The 14,647-nt window shown below is 37.5% G+C and overlaps 1 protein-coding gene across 2 annotated transcripts in view; it reads right to left on the bottom strand.

The window, feature by feature from the left end:
• The window catches only part of EXOC6 (exocyst complex component 6), a 266,050-nt gene extending 258,110 nt beyond the window's left edge, over nt 1-7,940 (bottom strand). For both annotated transcript variants that reach the window (XM_023509517.1, XM_023509516.1), the window contains exons 1-2: nt 7,911-7,940; nt 4,267-4,408 (exon numbers count right to left, since the gene is read on the bottom strand). Coding sequence is in view for 1 of the 2 variants with exons in the window: in XM_023509516.1 (XP_023365284.1) it covers nt 4,267-4,294 (28 nt within the window). In the remaining variant the exon portion in view is untranslated. The remainder of the gene's footprint in view (nt 1-4,266; nt 4,409-7,910) is intronic.
• Between the last annotated feature and the right edge of the window lie 6,707 nt (nt 7,941-14,647).

Below are 14,647 nucleotides of genomic sequence, written 5' to 3'. Positions count from 1 at the left end.
TATAGGTACTAGTTCCTCTTTAAAGGTTTGGTAGAATTCTGATGTAAAGCCATCTAGTTCTGGGCTTTCTTTTTAGGGAGATTTTGTATAGTTGATGCTATTTCAGAAATTGATATAGGCCTGTTCAACATTTCCACTTAATTCTGGCTAAGTCTAGGAAGATGGTGTGCTTCCATGTATTGGTCTATTTCCTTCAAATTTTCATATTTCTGAGAATAGAGTTTTTTGTAATATTCATTAAGGATTTTTTGAATTTCTGAGGAGTCTGTTGTTATTTCGTCTTTGCCGTTTCTGATTGATGTAATTAGAGATTTTACTCATTTTTTCCTGGTTAGGTTAGCCAAAGGTTCATCTATTTTATTGATCATTTCAAAAAAACAACTTTTTGATTTATTGATCTGTTGTATAATCCTTTTGTTTTCAATTTCATTTAATTCTGCTCTAACTTTGGTTATTTCTTTTCTTCTGCTGGGTTTGGGGTTGGAATGTTCTTCCTTTTCCAGTTGCTTGTGATGTCCGATTAAGTTGTTAACTTCCTCTGTTTCCATTCTCTTGAGGAAGGCTTGCAGTGCTATAAATTTCCCTCTTAGGACTGCCTTTGCAGTATCCCAGAGGTTCTAGTAATTTGTGTCATTATCATTTTGTTCCAAAAATTTGGTAATTTCCTTCTTAATCTTGTCTTTGACCCAGCTATCAGTCAGCATGAGGTTAGTTTCCATGTTTTTGTATGAGTATGCAGATTCCTGTTGTTACTGAGTTCAACTTTTATTCAATGATGGTTGGAGAAGATGTAAGGAATAATTTCTATTCTCTTAAATTTGCTGAGGTTAGACTTGTGACCTAAGATGTGATCAATTTTGGAATGTGTTTCATGGGCTGATGAGAAGAATGTGTATTCAATTTTGTTAGGATGAAATGTTCTGTAGATGTCTGTTAAATCCAATTGTTGAATCGTTAAGTTTAAATCTAAAATTTCTTTGCTTAGTTTCTTATTGGAGTATCTATCCAACACTTCCAGAGGAATGTTAAAATGTTGGACTATTACGATGCTGGAGGAAATCAAGTTGCTCGTGTCTGTTAGAGTCTCTCTTATAAATTGAGGTGCATTCTGGTTGGGTGCATAAATGTTAATAATTGAAATATCATCATGTTGAGTGTTATCCTTAACAAATATGAAGTGACCATCCTTATCTTTCCTTACTTTCTTCGGTTGTCTCAAGATATAGGTCTATTTCTGGGTTCTCAATTCTGTTCCATTTGTCTGTTTATCTCAGGGAAAAAGTGATATTGACTTGATTACTATAGCTTTATAATAAGCTGTCATACCCAAGGGGGACAAGTTATTATTATGCTATTCTTCTTCAAAATTATCTTGGTGAATTTTGTATATGTGCTCTTCCATATGAATTTTCAAACTCTTCAAGATCTATGAAAAACTCTGCTGGAATTTTTATTATAATTACATTAAATTTATAAATTAATTAGAAAAAATTGACATCTTTATCATACTAAGTCTCCCCATTTATGAAAATGGCATATTTCTTATTCAATTTAGGTCTTTGTCTCAGTTCATTTGTGCTGCTATAATAAAATACCTGAGACTGAGCAATTCATAAAGAACAGACATGAATTTCCTCACAGTTCTAGAGGCTGGGAAGTCCAAGATCAAAGTAGAAGCAGGTTTGGTGTCTGGTGAGGGCCTGGTCTCTGCATCCAAGAAAGCACCTTGAATGCTATGTTCTCTCATGGGGAAAGAGGAAAAGAGATGGAAGGGCAAAAGGAGCCTAAGCAAATTCCTCCAGCCTCTTTATTAGGCACTAAATCTATTCCTGAAAGTAGAGCCCTCCTGCCTTAATCACTTCCCCCCCCAAAAAATCACTTTCTCTAATGGCACTACCTTGGGGATTGAACATGAATTTTGTAGGGAACACACATTTGAGGCATAGAAATCTTCTTTAATAACTTCTGAGAAGGGTTTGTAAGTTTTGTCATAACAGTCTTAGATACTTTCTGCCAATTTTATTTCTAGATACATTTTATGTTTTTTATGAAAAAGCAATGTTGAAATCTATTCATTATCTGACAATATTGTGAGGTGAAAAATTGTGAAATCAAAGGAAGGATGTCAGCTGATTTAGTTACCTTAAGAGAAGTGGTAATACACAGAAAATGACACATATGACAGTTTAACCTAGGTCATGTCAAATGGACATAAGCCAAAGATTTAGTCATTCTGAATTGCCACATCTCTTTAAGACAGTGTAATAGTAATGACCAGGCACATTACATATATGATTTCATTTACTCCTTCCAACAATCATAAAAGATAGGTGTTACTACCCCTGTTTTACAGATGAGGAAATTAGGAGTTAGAGAAGGCAATTAATTTATGCAAGATCAATCATCCAGATAGTAAGTAGTATAGCCAAGATTCAAACTCAGTTCTGTCCAACTCCTAGAAAAATTGTTCTGAACCACTTTGCCACATTCCAAATCCCCTGAATAGAAAACAGACCTGTGAAGAACTGACCACATTTTCTATTTCTGGAGTAATCTTGATCCATGTGTCAGAGAGGGCCAAGGGACAGAGCTCTGACTATGACTATTATTCAAAGACATCTAACACCATTGGTAGCCAGCCTTCACCAGGAAAAAGACACATCATCCCTACTGACCAGAGGTTACTTGTCTTTTGTTTTTGTTTTTTTTGAGATAATGTTTCCCTCTCTCTCACCTGAGCTAGAGTGTAGTGGTATCATCACAGCTCACAGCAACAATCCTCCTGCCTCAACCTCCCAGGTAGCTGGGACTATAGGTGCCACCGTGACCAGTTAATTTTTCCATTTTATGTACAGCCAGGGCCTTTCTTTTGCTCAGACTAGTCTAGAATGCCTGACCTCAAGCAGTCCTCCTACCTCGGCCTCCCAAAATGCTAGGCTTTCAGGCATGAACCACTGTTTCTGGCTTGTTACTTACTTTCAATATCACACCTGTGAATAGCTTCTAATCACATAGAAGCTATTGTATGTAGTAGGTAATATTGTAGTAGGTCACTGAAGATCAATACTATTCTATTTTGAAAGCATGCTAGCCACAAAATATCTTTAATGTTTTTAAAAAGTTTTATTATAGGAAATTTCAAACATATCCAAAATAAGAGAGAAAAGTATACCTATCTCTCACTTCATGAGTTTAATCCACTCCTGAAAATGCTTCCTCTAAGTTTACAAGGACAACAAGTTTAGATAAGTGTATTAGTTTGCTAGGGCTTCCACAACAAAGTATTATAGACTGGGTGTTCTGAACAACAGAAATTTATTTTCTTATAGTTCTAGAATCTGAAAGTCCAAGATGAAAATGTTGGCAAGATTGGTTTCTTCTAAGGCCATTCTCTTTATCTTTAATTGGCCATCTTTCCCATGTGTTCACATGGTTTTCCCTCTGTACATACTGTGTTCATATTTTTTTACTTATAAAAATAACACTCATAATAGAGTAGGGTTCACCTTAATGACCTCATTTTAACTTAGTCATCTCCTTAAAAACTCTATTTCCAAAAACAGTCATATTCTAAGGTACTGGGATTTAGAACGTAATTATCATATGAATCTGGGAAGGGATACAATTTAGCCTATACCAGTAAGTAATTAACAATATTTAGAAAATAAATAAATGCAACTCATACATAAGGTGTGGCATAATGAAAGATCATTGTACCCATCCAGAGAGGAAGAGAAGACTTGATGGGGGTGATGAAGAGTAGAGAAAGGCAGTGAGTTGTTCTTGGGAAGGTGCAGTCTTCTTTCTGCACCGTTTTCTTCACTAACTTCTCAAACTTTGGGACCATCTTACATTAAAATTACACTTAGAAATAAAGTTATGGTATGGAAAACCACCCTTAGAGCAAGTAAAAAAAAATACTAAAGCTAGAAAAAGCACATACGAGAAGCAGACTAAGGAGTCGTTCATGGCTCTGCCTCTTCGTCTCTTCCTTGACATACACATGCAAAGCAAAAAGGTTGGGTTCATCCAAAACACAGCAAGCAATTTGAATTTGTTCTATGTTATATCTTCCAACTAGAAAGTGTTGGTGAGTAAATTGGTGAGTGAGTCGTTGTTTAAAAACATAATGTTGAAATAACACTTCTTGCTTAGAATATGACAGAGTAAAAAGTCATTTATCCAAAGAAAGTGAGTCATTGCCCTAAAAAATAGTATATTTTCTCAAGAGCTGCTGTGGTGAAAAGTGATTAACTGAGTACTCACTATTTAAATCCATACAATGAGCTCCCATGCTTCCATTTATCCAGCTTCAGTTATCAACTCTCGGCCAAACTTGTCCCATCTATTCCTCTACGTAATCTCCATCCCCTGAATTATTTTGAAGCCAGTCTAGAACATATTTCACCTGTAAATCAGAATTATGTTCAAGGAAAAAACTGGTAAGATTTTAATAGATTACATGCAAACCATAGTGCACTAAGAATCCTGCAAGTATTCCCTACTATCCTATACATCGCCACACAAAGAGATTATGATTTAGACATGATTTTTTCAAAGCTCCACTCTATCACTTATTTGCTATATGATTTTGGCAAATTGTTACTTCTCTGACAATTTTCTCACTTCAAAAATGAGGGCTTGTGGAGGCAAAACTAACTCCACCTTGGATGCTAATCTTCCATGTTGACTTCAGAGTAACCCTTGTTCTAAGAATGCTTCTAAAATCACTACTTTATCTACTGTTACCATAAATCCTTCCCTTAGGCAGATTCACATAGATTTCTTGCCTTTCACTGAAGCGTCAACTTCAATAGTCCTACTCTTTCTTTCCCTGTGATACATAAGCCCTGGGTGGGGGCAGTAATAGTGTGGTAATCCACCATCTCTCCTCACCTTGCCACCCAAAATATGGCTTCTGTTCATAAGTCCTTACTGAATATTTCTTTCTGAAAAATTGGATATTGCAGTCTCTTTCCTTGGCCTTTAAGCTCCCTAAATATTGGGGGTAGGTTCCTGTTCACTTGGAACAGGGCTGAGAAAGATATTTCATAAAGTTGTAATGAACACATGAAATTACATATATTGAACTTAGAACAGGCCTGACATCACAAATACATAGTAATGTAGCTCTATTTTTCTTTATGTCTGGTACAGAATAGCTGCTCAGTAAAGTATTATTTACCATACAATTACTATGTATTCCATTTTTCTGAGAATCTCCTATAACATTTGATAAACTTTGCTGGTGTGATGACCCATGCTTGGCGCTGCTAAATTCTGATACTAAATATTGAATCTTCCCCCAAGGTGGATTCTCCCTGGGCACAGCTCAGCTGAGCGGTCCTTCCCTCTTACCCTCAAGCTAGTTTATAAGTAGGTAGCTCACAAAACCTAAGCCTCAAGTTGAAACTTGAAGGAAAGAAAAACAGGTAAAGTAGAAAGAAAAATTCACCAAATTACAGCCTAGTAAATAGGTCTGGAAATAGCTCCTATATTAAGTGTATGCAAGATTTTTCAAAAAGCAGTATGACAGCTATACAAATATGCCACAGCAAAGAAAGCTGAGAAGAGCTCAAGGATGACATGATAAAAAAGCAAAATGAGATGAAAAGAGAGAGATTAAGGAAACAAATTGAGGGCCAAAGTAATATTATTGAGTACTATTAAATAAACAGAAGCTACTGCAGAAATAATAGACATTTTCTTAAGACTGAATTATTAATGCAAACAATAGCCTTCAACTTTACTTTTTAACAAATGCAAGGAAAAATTCAAAGATACTAATTAGAAGATAACAGAAATGGAAGACAGATGAAAGCGATCCAACATAAAGATAACTGATGTCCCTGAAGTAACAAACCCAACAAATCATACAGAATATTATATAACGTTCTGAAAGAAAAGAAATGGAAAAAAAGTTAAACCTTCAGATTAAAAATATATAAAAGTTACAAAAGAAAAAATCATATAGCACAGGCAGCATTGAAATATGCTGTGGTTTGTAACTGAACTTTAAGGATAAACAATTCTTCCGGAATACAAGCAAGAAAAACAAATTATAAAGGTTCTTTCTTTTTTTTTTTTTTTTTTGGAAAGCCACAGTGGCTTCAAACCTCCTGTGTTGCCAAACACAGGTTCAGCTGCCTGCTACTCAAGAACCAAACATGGTGAACAGTGGTGAAAGAAAGGCATTTTATTAAACTACTGGAAGCCTGGGGAGATGGCAGACTATAGTCTTGAATATAATCTCATCTTTCTCTGCTTACTCTGCAACTTATAAAGGGAAGAGGTAAAGGAAGTTGGTGGCAAAAAGCAAGCTTCGTGCAAGTTATCATGACTTGTTTGATGGTTACCAGCAAACAAGAGGTTGTTTGGTGAATCTTGTCATCAGCAGTCTATTCCAAACTCTTGATCTCTTTTTCCTCAAGGTCATTTTCTAATCTGTGTCCAGCAGCTATGCAAGCAAGCAGCAGGTTAATAATAAACTTGTAAGATAGAACAAGCAAGAAGCAAATGGCTTCCTTCAGCCAGCCTAGTGTTACAGTCTTAATCGTCTTTGGGATGTGCCCATACCTGGTCTCATTCCCTAACAGAAGTTGTAGAACATGCCTATAAAGATGAGTTGTCGTTCATCAATAAAGATAACAAACAAACATTTTAAATATGAAAATAAACAGATGAAGGGAAGATAGCACAAATAAACACTTCTAAGGAAAAAAAAATCCATTGATGATTCTAACCAAGAAGATAAATAGAAAAGCATGGTAAAGACCAACTTCAGCACCTTATGTCAAGACAGTGGAGCAATAGCTACCAAATTCTGGAAGGAAGAAAATATGACTCAGGAATTTTATATCCAGGCTTGGCACCCATAGCTCGGTGAGTAGGGAGCCAACCACATACACTGAAGTTGGCAAGTTCAAGCCCAGCCCAGGCCTGCTAAACAACAATGACAACTGCACCCAAAGAATAGCTGGATGTTGTGGCGGGTGCCTGTTGTCCCAGCTACTTGGGAGGCTGAGGCAAGAGAATCGCTTGAGCCTAAGAGTTTGAGGTTGCTATGAGCTGTGATGCCACAGCACTCTACCGAGGGCAACATAGTGAGACTCTGTCTCAAAAAAAAAAAAAAAAAGAAAGAATTTTATATCCTGCCAGGCTATATTTCAAGATAACAGAAAGACATTTTTAGAGTACAAGTACTCAAGGATCACCACTATAAGTCTTCACTATAACCTTTTCTTATGTGTGTATGTCAGGGGAATGGGGTTGAAGGTAGGAGGTTCCTTGATGGTGAAATCCATACAAACCAGAGAGGAATTAAAGAACTCAAGAATGGAGAAAGCATAAGTGATTGGTGTAGAACACCCAATCCATTTAAATATAGAATAAAGACTAACCAACTGTGGAAATTAGGGTTGCAAAACAGAATGTAAATGTTAAAAAATCTTAACCACGTAAAAACAAAATGAACCACCTAAACTCAGCAGAGGATAGGGGACATGGAGACTGTTTTGTGTACAATGTCCTCAGCATTCCTAGGAATGCATCAAAGATACTCTCCAAAAGTGCAACCTGAAAGTGGAAAAAACCCACATGACTCAAAACTCACAGGGATTATTATAATTTTTTTAACCTTAAGAGTGTCTTTAAAGAACTAATATTCTTTTTGATGAATATTTATTTAAAATGCAGCAATTCATTCGGTTTCACTTTCATTGTAGTAGGATTAAATTTAATATTATTATTATTTGAAATTAGCACATCGGAAATGGTCATATTTCTGTCCAGCAGTCTTTGTCTCTGGGTGTGCATAAAGAGATGTCTGAGCAATGTTTTCTTTTAATAAGGGTTAGTCATAGGATTGGGGTGATTTTGGCAATTTTTTACTTCTCCAGTCCTTTGCTTACCTCTTCATTGCCATCTTCTTCTTTTCCTCCTTTCCCCTCCTCCTCCTCTTCTTCTTTCTCTTCTTGCAGTGATCCTGTATTATCTCTACAAAAACAGCAACTGGTATCCTAAAAAATAATGATGAGTAGGGAAGAAAGTTGGTCAATGCACAGTTTCTTTACCATGACTTACCTGGTTACGAACCCACAAAAATAGCCTTAACAATTCTTAGTTATATAATGATTTATAAATGGAAAATACAAGTTGCAGAGAAAACACCAAGCAAACAAATGGCAATGAAGATGATAATGGACAAAGAAATGAGAGGGCAACCTGAATAAGTGGTGCCAGCTTTAGTATGGGAGTCCAAGTACCTGAGGTCCTGTGACTGGTTTAAACATTTATTCTTGGTATCGCTCTGGAGAAATCACTGAATCTTTCTGAACACCATGCCCAATATTGTAATATTTTCCCATGTTTCACGAAGAGCTGGGAATATATATTTTAGGTGAGATATTATGGTATGAAAATGCTGAAAACTAACTCAAAATATGTATTTTAAATATAGCCTGAACAGAGCACATTTGGAGTCATATTTAGACTATAGGTTTACCCAATGGTGAACAACATTGTTCACAAACCTCAGCAGTGGACAAAGTTGGACATTACAGAAGCTTTTCCCATAGTCTGCTAAAGCCAGCTCATATGAGCTTCCAAGACTCAATTGTGCACATTCTTCCCAACTCCATGTTTAATGACATCATGTTGGTACCTAGAAATCAGCCATGGTGGCAGTATTTACATTATGGAAATCAGTAAATGCTACAAAGCACTCTCCCCTGCCCCACCATGCCCACTGCAGCTGGGTATAAAACATTTACTAATGTCATTGTAGCTATCTGTCCCGGCTGATCCTAAGCTTATGATACCATATATCAGGCTGGGAGAGATCCAAGATATTCTGTAAGAAATGGAAACCCAAATCAGCCAAGGCTCAAAAGTGGGATTTGATTGAAATGGGAGTTGAACTACCAAACCCTAAGGAAACTAGAGAAATGGTCTCCTGATTAAGACAAGAGGACTGAATGCCACCCACAATCCCTTTCTCTTCTTCACTAGTGTTGGCCTCTCTCTTTCATTGGATGTTAGCTTCATTCTCTTCTATGGCTCCTCCTCCATGACAAGGATCAAGGCTAGAGGGAAGCAAACAGAAGCACCTGCTCCCACAAGAACACAAGTCTGCTGCTGGCACACATGCCCCTTCTTCCAATGGGTTTAGGAAGCCCTGCACTGAGGTGCACAGAAGCTCAGTCTGGCTCACAGGCTGTGCTCTGGTCCTCACTGGCCCCACGTGGATGGTGTGTGCAAGGCAGAAGTCATACAGCCATACTCCATGGTGCCATATGAGCACATTCTCCAAAAGTGATGCTTTTTCAATAGGCTTTACCTGAGCTATTGATGTAATGGTGTCAAGAATGTGATAAAAAGACAGTAAGGTAACAAGTCAATTGACTGAAAATAGAGCTGAAAACATCTGTGGTTAAACTTAGAAATTCAAGAAAAAGAGGCTCTCCTCTCCCAATCCCTTTTTTATTTTTTTAATTTTAATTTTAATTAATTTATTTATTTTGAGACAGAATCTCACTACATCACCCTCGGTAGAGAGCCATGGCATCATAACTTACAGCAACCTCAAACTCTTGGGCTCAAGCAATTCTCTTGTCTTAGCCTCCCAAGTAGCTGGGACTACAGCACCCACCACAACACCCAGCTACTTTTTTTTTAATTGTAGTTGTCATTGTTGTTTAGCAGGCCCAGGCCGGGCTCAAACTCACCAGCCCCAGTGTATGTGGCTGGCACCATAACCACTGAACTACAGGCACCAAGCCCCACTCCCTTTTTAAAAATAAAATTTTAGTTTGGAATAATTTAAGATTTAATACAAATTGCAAAGAGTTCCCAGCACTCCAGGAGGCCAAGGCAGGTGGATCACTTGAGCTCACAAGTTCGAGATCAGCTTGATCAAGTGTGAGACTTCATCTCTAAAAAATAGCAGGGCATTGTGGCAGGCTGTAGTCCCAGCTTCTTGGGAGGCTGAGGCAAGAGAATCACTTGAGCCCAAGGGTTTGAGGTTGCTGTGAGCTATGATGTCACAGCACCCTACCAGGGACAAGAAAGTGAGACTCTGTTTCAAAAATAAAAGAAAAATTGCAAAGAGAGCTCTCAGCCCTAGAAATAGACTGGCCAGATGAAAAGTTTTTATAACCTTCTTAAACTTACAGAAGTATAACTATATGATTTTACTTTATATTTATGTAGGCAATTAGTAGAAAAAAGGGTGACAAAGTTAAAGTTCAGAATCTTTTCTAACTTCGTTCAAATTTTGTTTTGAAATATTCACCAAATGGATACTTCCCCACTCTCACCCTCCAGTTATACTGTATACCAAAATCAAAACCAGGGGAAGAAAAATGCCATTAATAATTGTGATAAGAGAGTTTACTCATTCACAAGGAATATGTGAGATAGAGGGCATCAAGTAATGTGCAAAATAGGCACCAACCTTACCCTAACAGAGCTTCTAGTTTAGTCAGGGAGGCAAGCGAAAGATGCAAAGCCTACAGGAGGTGGGGAAAGGACCTGAGTTAGGGAAATGGCATGAACTGTTGAAACTTGAGACAAACCAAAAGAAGGATGTACTGATTAAAGTTCTTCAAGATTCATAAGAATAATAAATACCCTGTGAGCCTTGGAATGCACATTCGTCCTACACACCATCTGAAATCCCTACATTAAATGAATAATTGCACAAATACTTATGTAAATGGAAATAAGGACTATAAAGAAAAGTCCAGGAGAGGAGAAGTGATTCACACCTGTAATCCTAGCACTCTGAGAAAGAACAAGACCCCCTCTCTCCTAAAAAGTAGAAAAACTAGCTAGGTGTTGGGGTGGGCACCTGTAATCTCAGTTACTGAGGAGACTGAGGCAAGAGGATCACCCAAACCTGGAACTCTGAAGCTGCTGTGAGCTTGGCTGATACCACAGCACTCTAGCTAAGACAACAGAGTGAGACTCTGTCTCAAAAAAAATAGAAAAAGACAGTTAGCTGCTGAGAGTATGTCCACTCAGCCCTCAAAATTATAAGGGAAGCAATTCATTGATTTCCTTCTGTGCCTTTCCAGAAATGTTCTAGGCCAAACAGGTATGTGCCTGTATGAATTTGTGTATGATCTGTGTGTATACACACATGTACACACATACATAATTTTTACAAAAATAATAGTGCTTAATCACATGATTTATATCTTGAATTTTCCACTTTGTATGCCAACAATATAGATTTATAATTGCATTTTAACATTTATCTTTTAAATAATAAAGGAAATAAAAACTGGAGTTATAAATAAATAATGTTCACATTGGCTTTTATGTTTACTTGTGTAGTTACCTTTACCAGACATCTTTATTTCTTTGTATGGCTTCATGTTGGACTGAAAGGACTTTCTTTAATATTTCTTGTATGGCAGATTCACTGTTAACAAGCTACTTTTTTATCATTGATCTTGAATATCTTAATTTCTCCTTCATTTTTGAAAAGTTGTTTTGTCAGAAATAGAACTCTTGGTTTACTTTTTTTTCCCCTACTGCCTTCCTGACTCCAGGGTTTCCAGTTAGAAATTGGTTATAAATCTCATTGAGAATCCCTTGAACATGACAAGTTTCTTCTCTCTAGCTGCTTTCAATATTTTCTCTTTTTATTGTTGTCTTTTGACAATTTGAGTATAATATATCTTGGTGTGGATTTCTTTGAGTTTATCATACTTGGACTTTGCCAAACTTCTTGAAGGTATAGATTCATGCCTTTCATTACATTTGGGAAGTTATTGGTGATTACTTCTTTAATCTCCCCATTCCCTTTCTCTCTCTTCTCATTCTGAGGCTCCCACAATGCAGGTGTTCATCGCCGTGAAGGTGTTCCATTAAGTCCCTTAGACTCTGTTTTTTTTTTTCCTTTCTGTTTCTCAGAATGGATAATCTCAATTGTCCTATCTTCAATTTCACCCATTCTTTCTTCTATTCAAATATGCTATTGAATTCCCTCTAGAGAATTTTTCATTTCAGTTGCTGTACTTTTCAGCTCTAGATTTTCTATTTGGTTCCTTCTTATCATTTCTATCTCTTTCTTTATATTCTCATTGTATTTATACATCATTTTCCTTGTTTTTAAAATTTATTTGTCTATGATTTCCTTTAGCCCTTTGAGCATTATTTTTTTTTTTTGAGACAGAGTCTCACTATGTCACCCTCAGTAGAGTGCGCATGGCGTCACAGCTCACAGCAACCTCAAACTTTTGGGCTTAAGCTATTCTCTTGCCTCAACCACCCAAGTAGCTGGGACTACAAGAGCCTGCCACAATGCCCAGATATTTTCTTGTTGTAGTTGTCATTGTCGTTTTGGCAGGCCTGAGCAGCCCAGGTGTATGTGGCTGGCACCCTAGCCACTGAGCTACAAGCACTGAGCCCCCTTTAAGCATATTTAAGACCATCAATGTAACATCTTTGCCTACTAATTCCAATATCTGGTCTTATTCATGAATGGTTGCTGTCAATGTTTTTCCCTTGAATAGGCCACACTCTCCAGGTTCATTGTATGCTTTATGATATTTTCATTGTTTTTGTTTCAAATTAATATGAAGGTACAAGATTTTAGGTTACATTGTTTTCAAATATAAGATAAGGTTCAAATTATAGTTGAGCCCTTCATACAGGGTGCATGCTGAGCATCCTCACTTTGTACACATTAGGTGAGATCCCACCAAATTCCCTCCCTCCTCCTGTCAATCACTCTCCCTCTTTTCCCCTCCCCCTTGTTAGATTATAATTGTATTTCATTCTTCATGTGGGCGTGTAGTTGTTTATACATTGGTTTCATATTAGTACTGAGTACATTGGATATTTTGTTTTATATTCTTGAGATACTTTACTAAGAAGAATGTGTTTCAACTCCATTCAGGTAAACATAAAAGATGTAAAGTCTCCTTCTTTTCTTATGGCTGAATAGTACTCCATGGCATACATATGCACAGTTCATCCATTCATGGGTTGAGGGGCACTTGGATTGTTTCCATAACTTGGCAATTGTGAATTGAGCTGCAATAAACATTGTGGTGCAAATGTCTTTGTGGTAAAATGATTTTTGTTCCTCTGAGTAGATACCTAGTAATGGGCTGTGGGATCAAATGGAAGGTTGACTTTTAATTCTTTAAGAATTCTCCATACTTGGCTTGACACCTGTAGCTCAGCACCTAAGGTGCCAGCCATATACACCGAGGCTGGCGGGTTCAAAACCGGCCTGAGGCCTGCCAAACAACAATAAGAACTACAAAAAAAAGCCAAGCATTGTGGCAGGTGCCTGTAGTCCCAGCTACTTGGGAGGCTGAGGCAAGAGAATCACTTAAGCACAAGAGTTTTAGGTTGCTATGAGCTGTGATGCTATGGCACTCCACCAAGGGTGACATAGTGAGACTCTGTCTCAAAAAAAAAAAAAAAAGAATTCTCCATACTTGTTTTCATAGAAGTTGTATTAGTTTTCAATCCCACCAGCAGAATAGACATGTTCCCTTCTCTCTGCAACCATGCCAGTATCTGCAGATTTGGGACTTTAAGGGTATCAAGCAGAGGCAGAGGAGGTCAAACTCTCCCTCTTTGCAGATGACATGATCTTACATCTGAAAAACCCTAGGGACTCAAATACAAAGCTCTTAGAAGTTAACAAGGAATATAGCTGCACCTCTGGATACCAAATTAATGCCCCCAAATCAGTAGCCTTCATATATGCCAGTAACAGTCAAGCTAAAATAAAACCAAGGACTCTATACCTTTTATAGTAGTATAGTATAGTACCTTTTATAGTATTCCAAGGAAATGAAATACTGGGAATATAATATATCTAACATAGAACATGAAAGATCTCGATAAAGAGATTTTTTTCCCTCAAGACGGTCTCACTTTATCACCCTTGGTAGAGTGCTCTGGCATCATAGCTCATCACAGCAATCTCAAACTCTTGGGCTCAAGCAATCCTCTTGTCTCAGCCTCTGGAGTAGCTGGGACTATAGATGCCTTGTCACAATACTCGGCTAGTTTTTCTATTTTTACTAGAGATGGGGTCTCACTGTTTCTCTGGGTGGTCTTGAGTTCCCAAGCTCAGGCAATTCACCCACCTTGGCCTCCCAGAGTTCTAGGATTACAGGCATGAGCCACCATATCTGGCCTACTTTGTAATTTTTGCTGAAAACTAGACATTTTAATATTATATTGTGGTAACTCTGGAAATCAGATTCTCATTTCCCAGGGTTTACTATTCTTGATTGTTGAGAACTACAGATGACCATTTGTTTAGTGCCTTCTTCGAACTATTTTTTTTTTCAATGACTACATTATGTGTGGTGGTCACTGAAGTTTCCTTATCTGTACTCAGCTAGCATTTTGAAAGAGATTTCCTTGGTGACAGGAGCTAAAATAAATAAGTATAAATATACACTCACACACTAAAATAAATTTATGTGGCTCAGCGCCCATAGCACAGTGGTTATGGTGCTGGCCACATGCACCAAGGCTGGCAGGTTCAAACCAAGGCTGGGCCAGCTAAACAACAATGACAACTACAACAAGAAAATATCTGGGCATTGTGGCAGGCTCTTGTAGTCCCAGCTACTTGGGTGGTTGAGGCAAGAGAATAGCTTAAGCCCAA

The sequence above is a fragment of the Otolemur garnettii genome, unplaced genomic scaffold (genome assembly GCF_000181295.1).
Source record: "Otolemur garnettii isolate 467f Iridium unplaced genomic scaffold, OtoGar3 scaffold00008, whole genome shotgun sequence".
NCBI lineage: Eukaryota > Metazoa > Chordata > Mammalia > Primates > Galagidae > Otolemur > Otolemur garnettii.
Note: the sequence above shows the minus strand (reverse complement) of the source record. Positions and strands in the feature narration are given on the sequence as shown.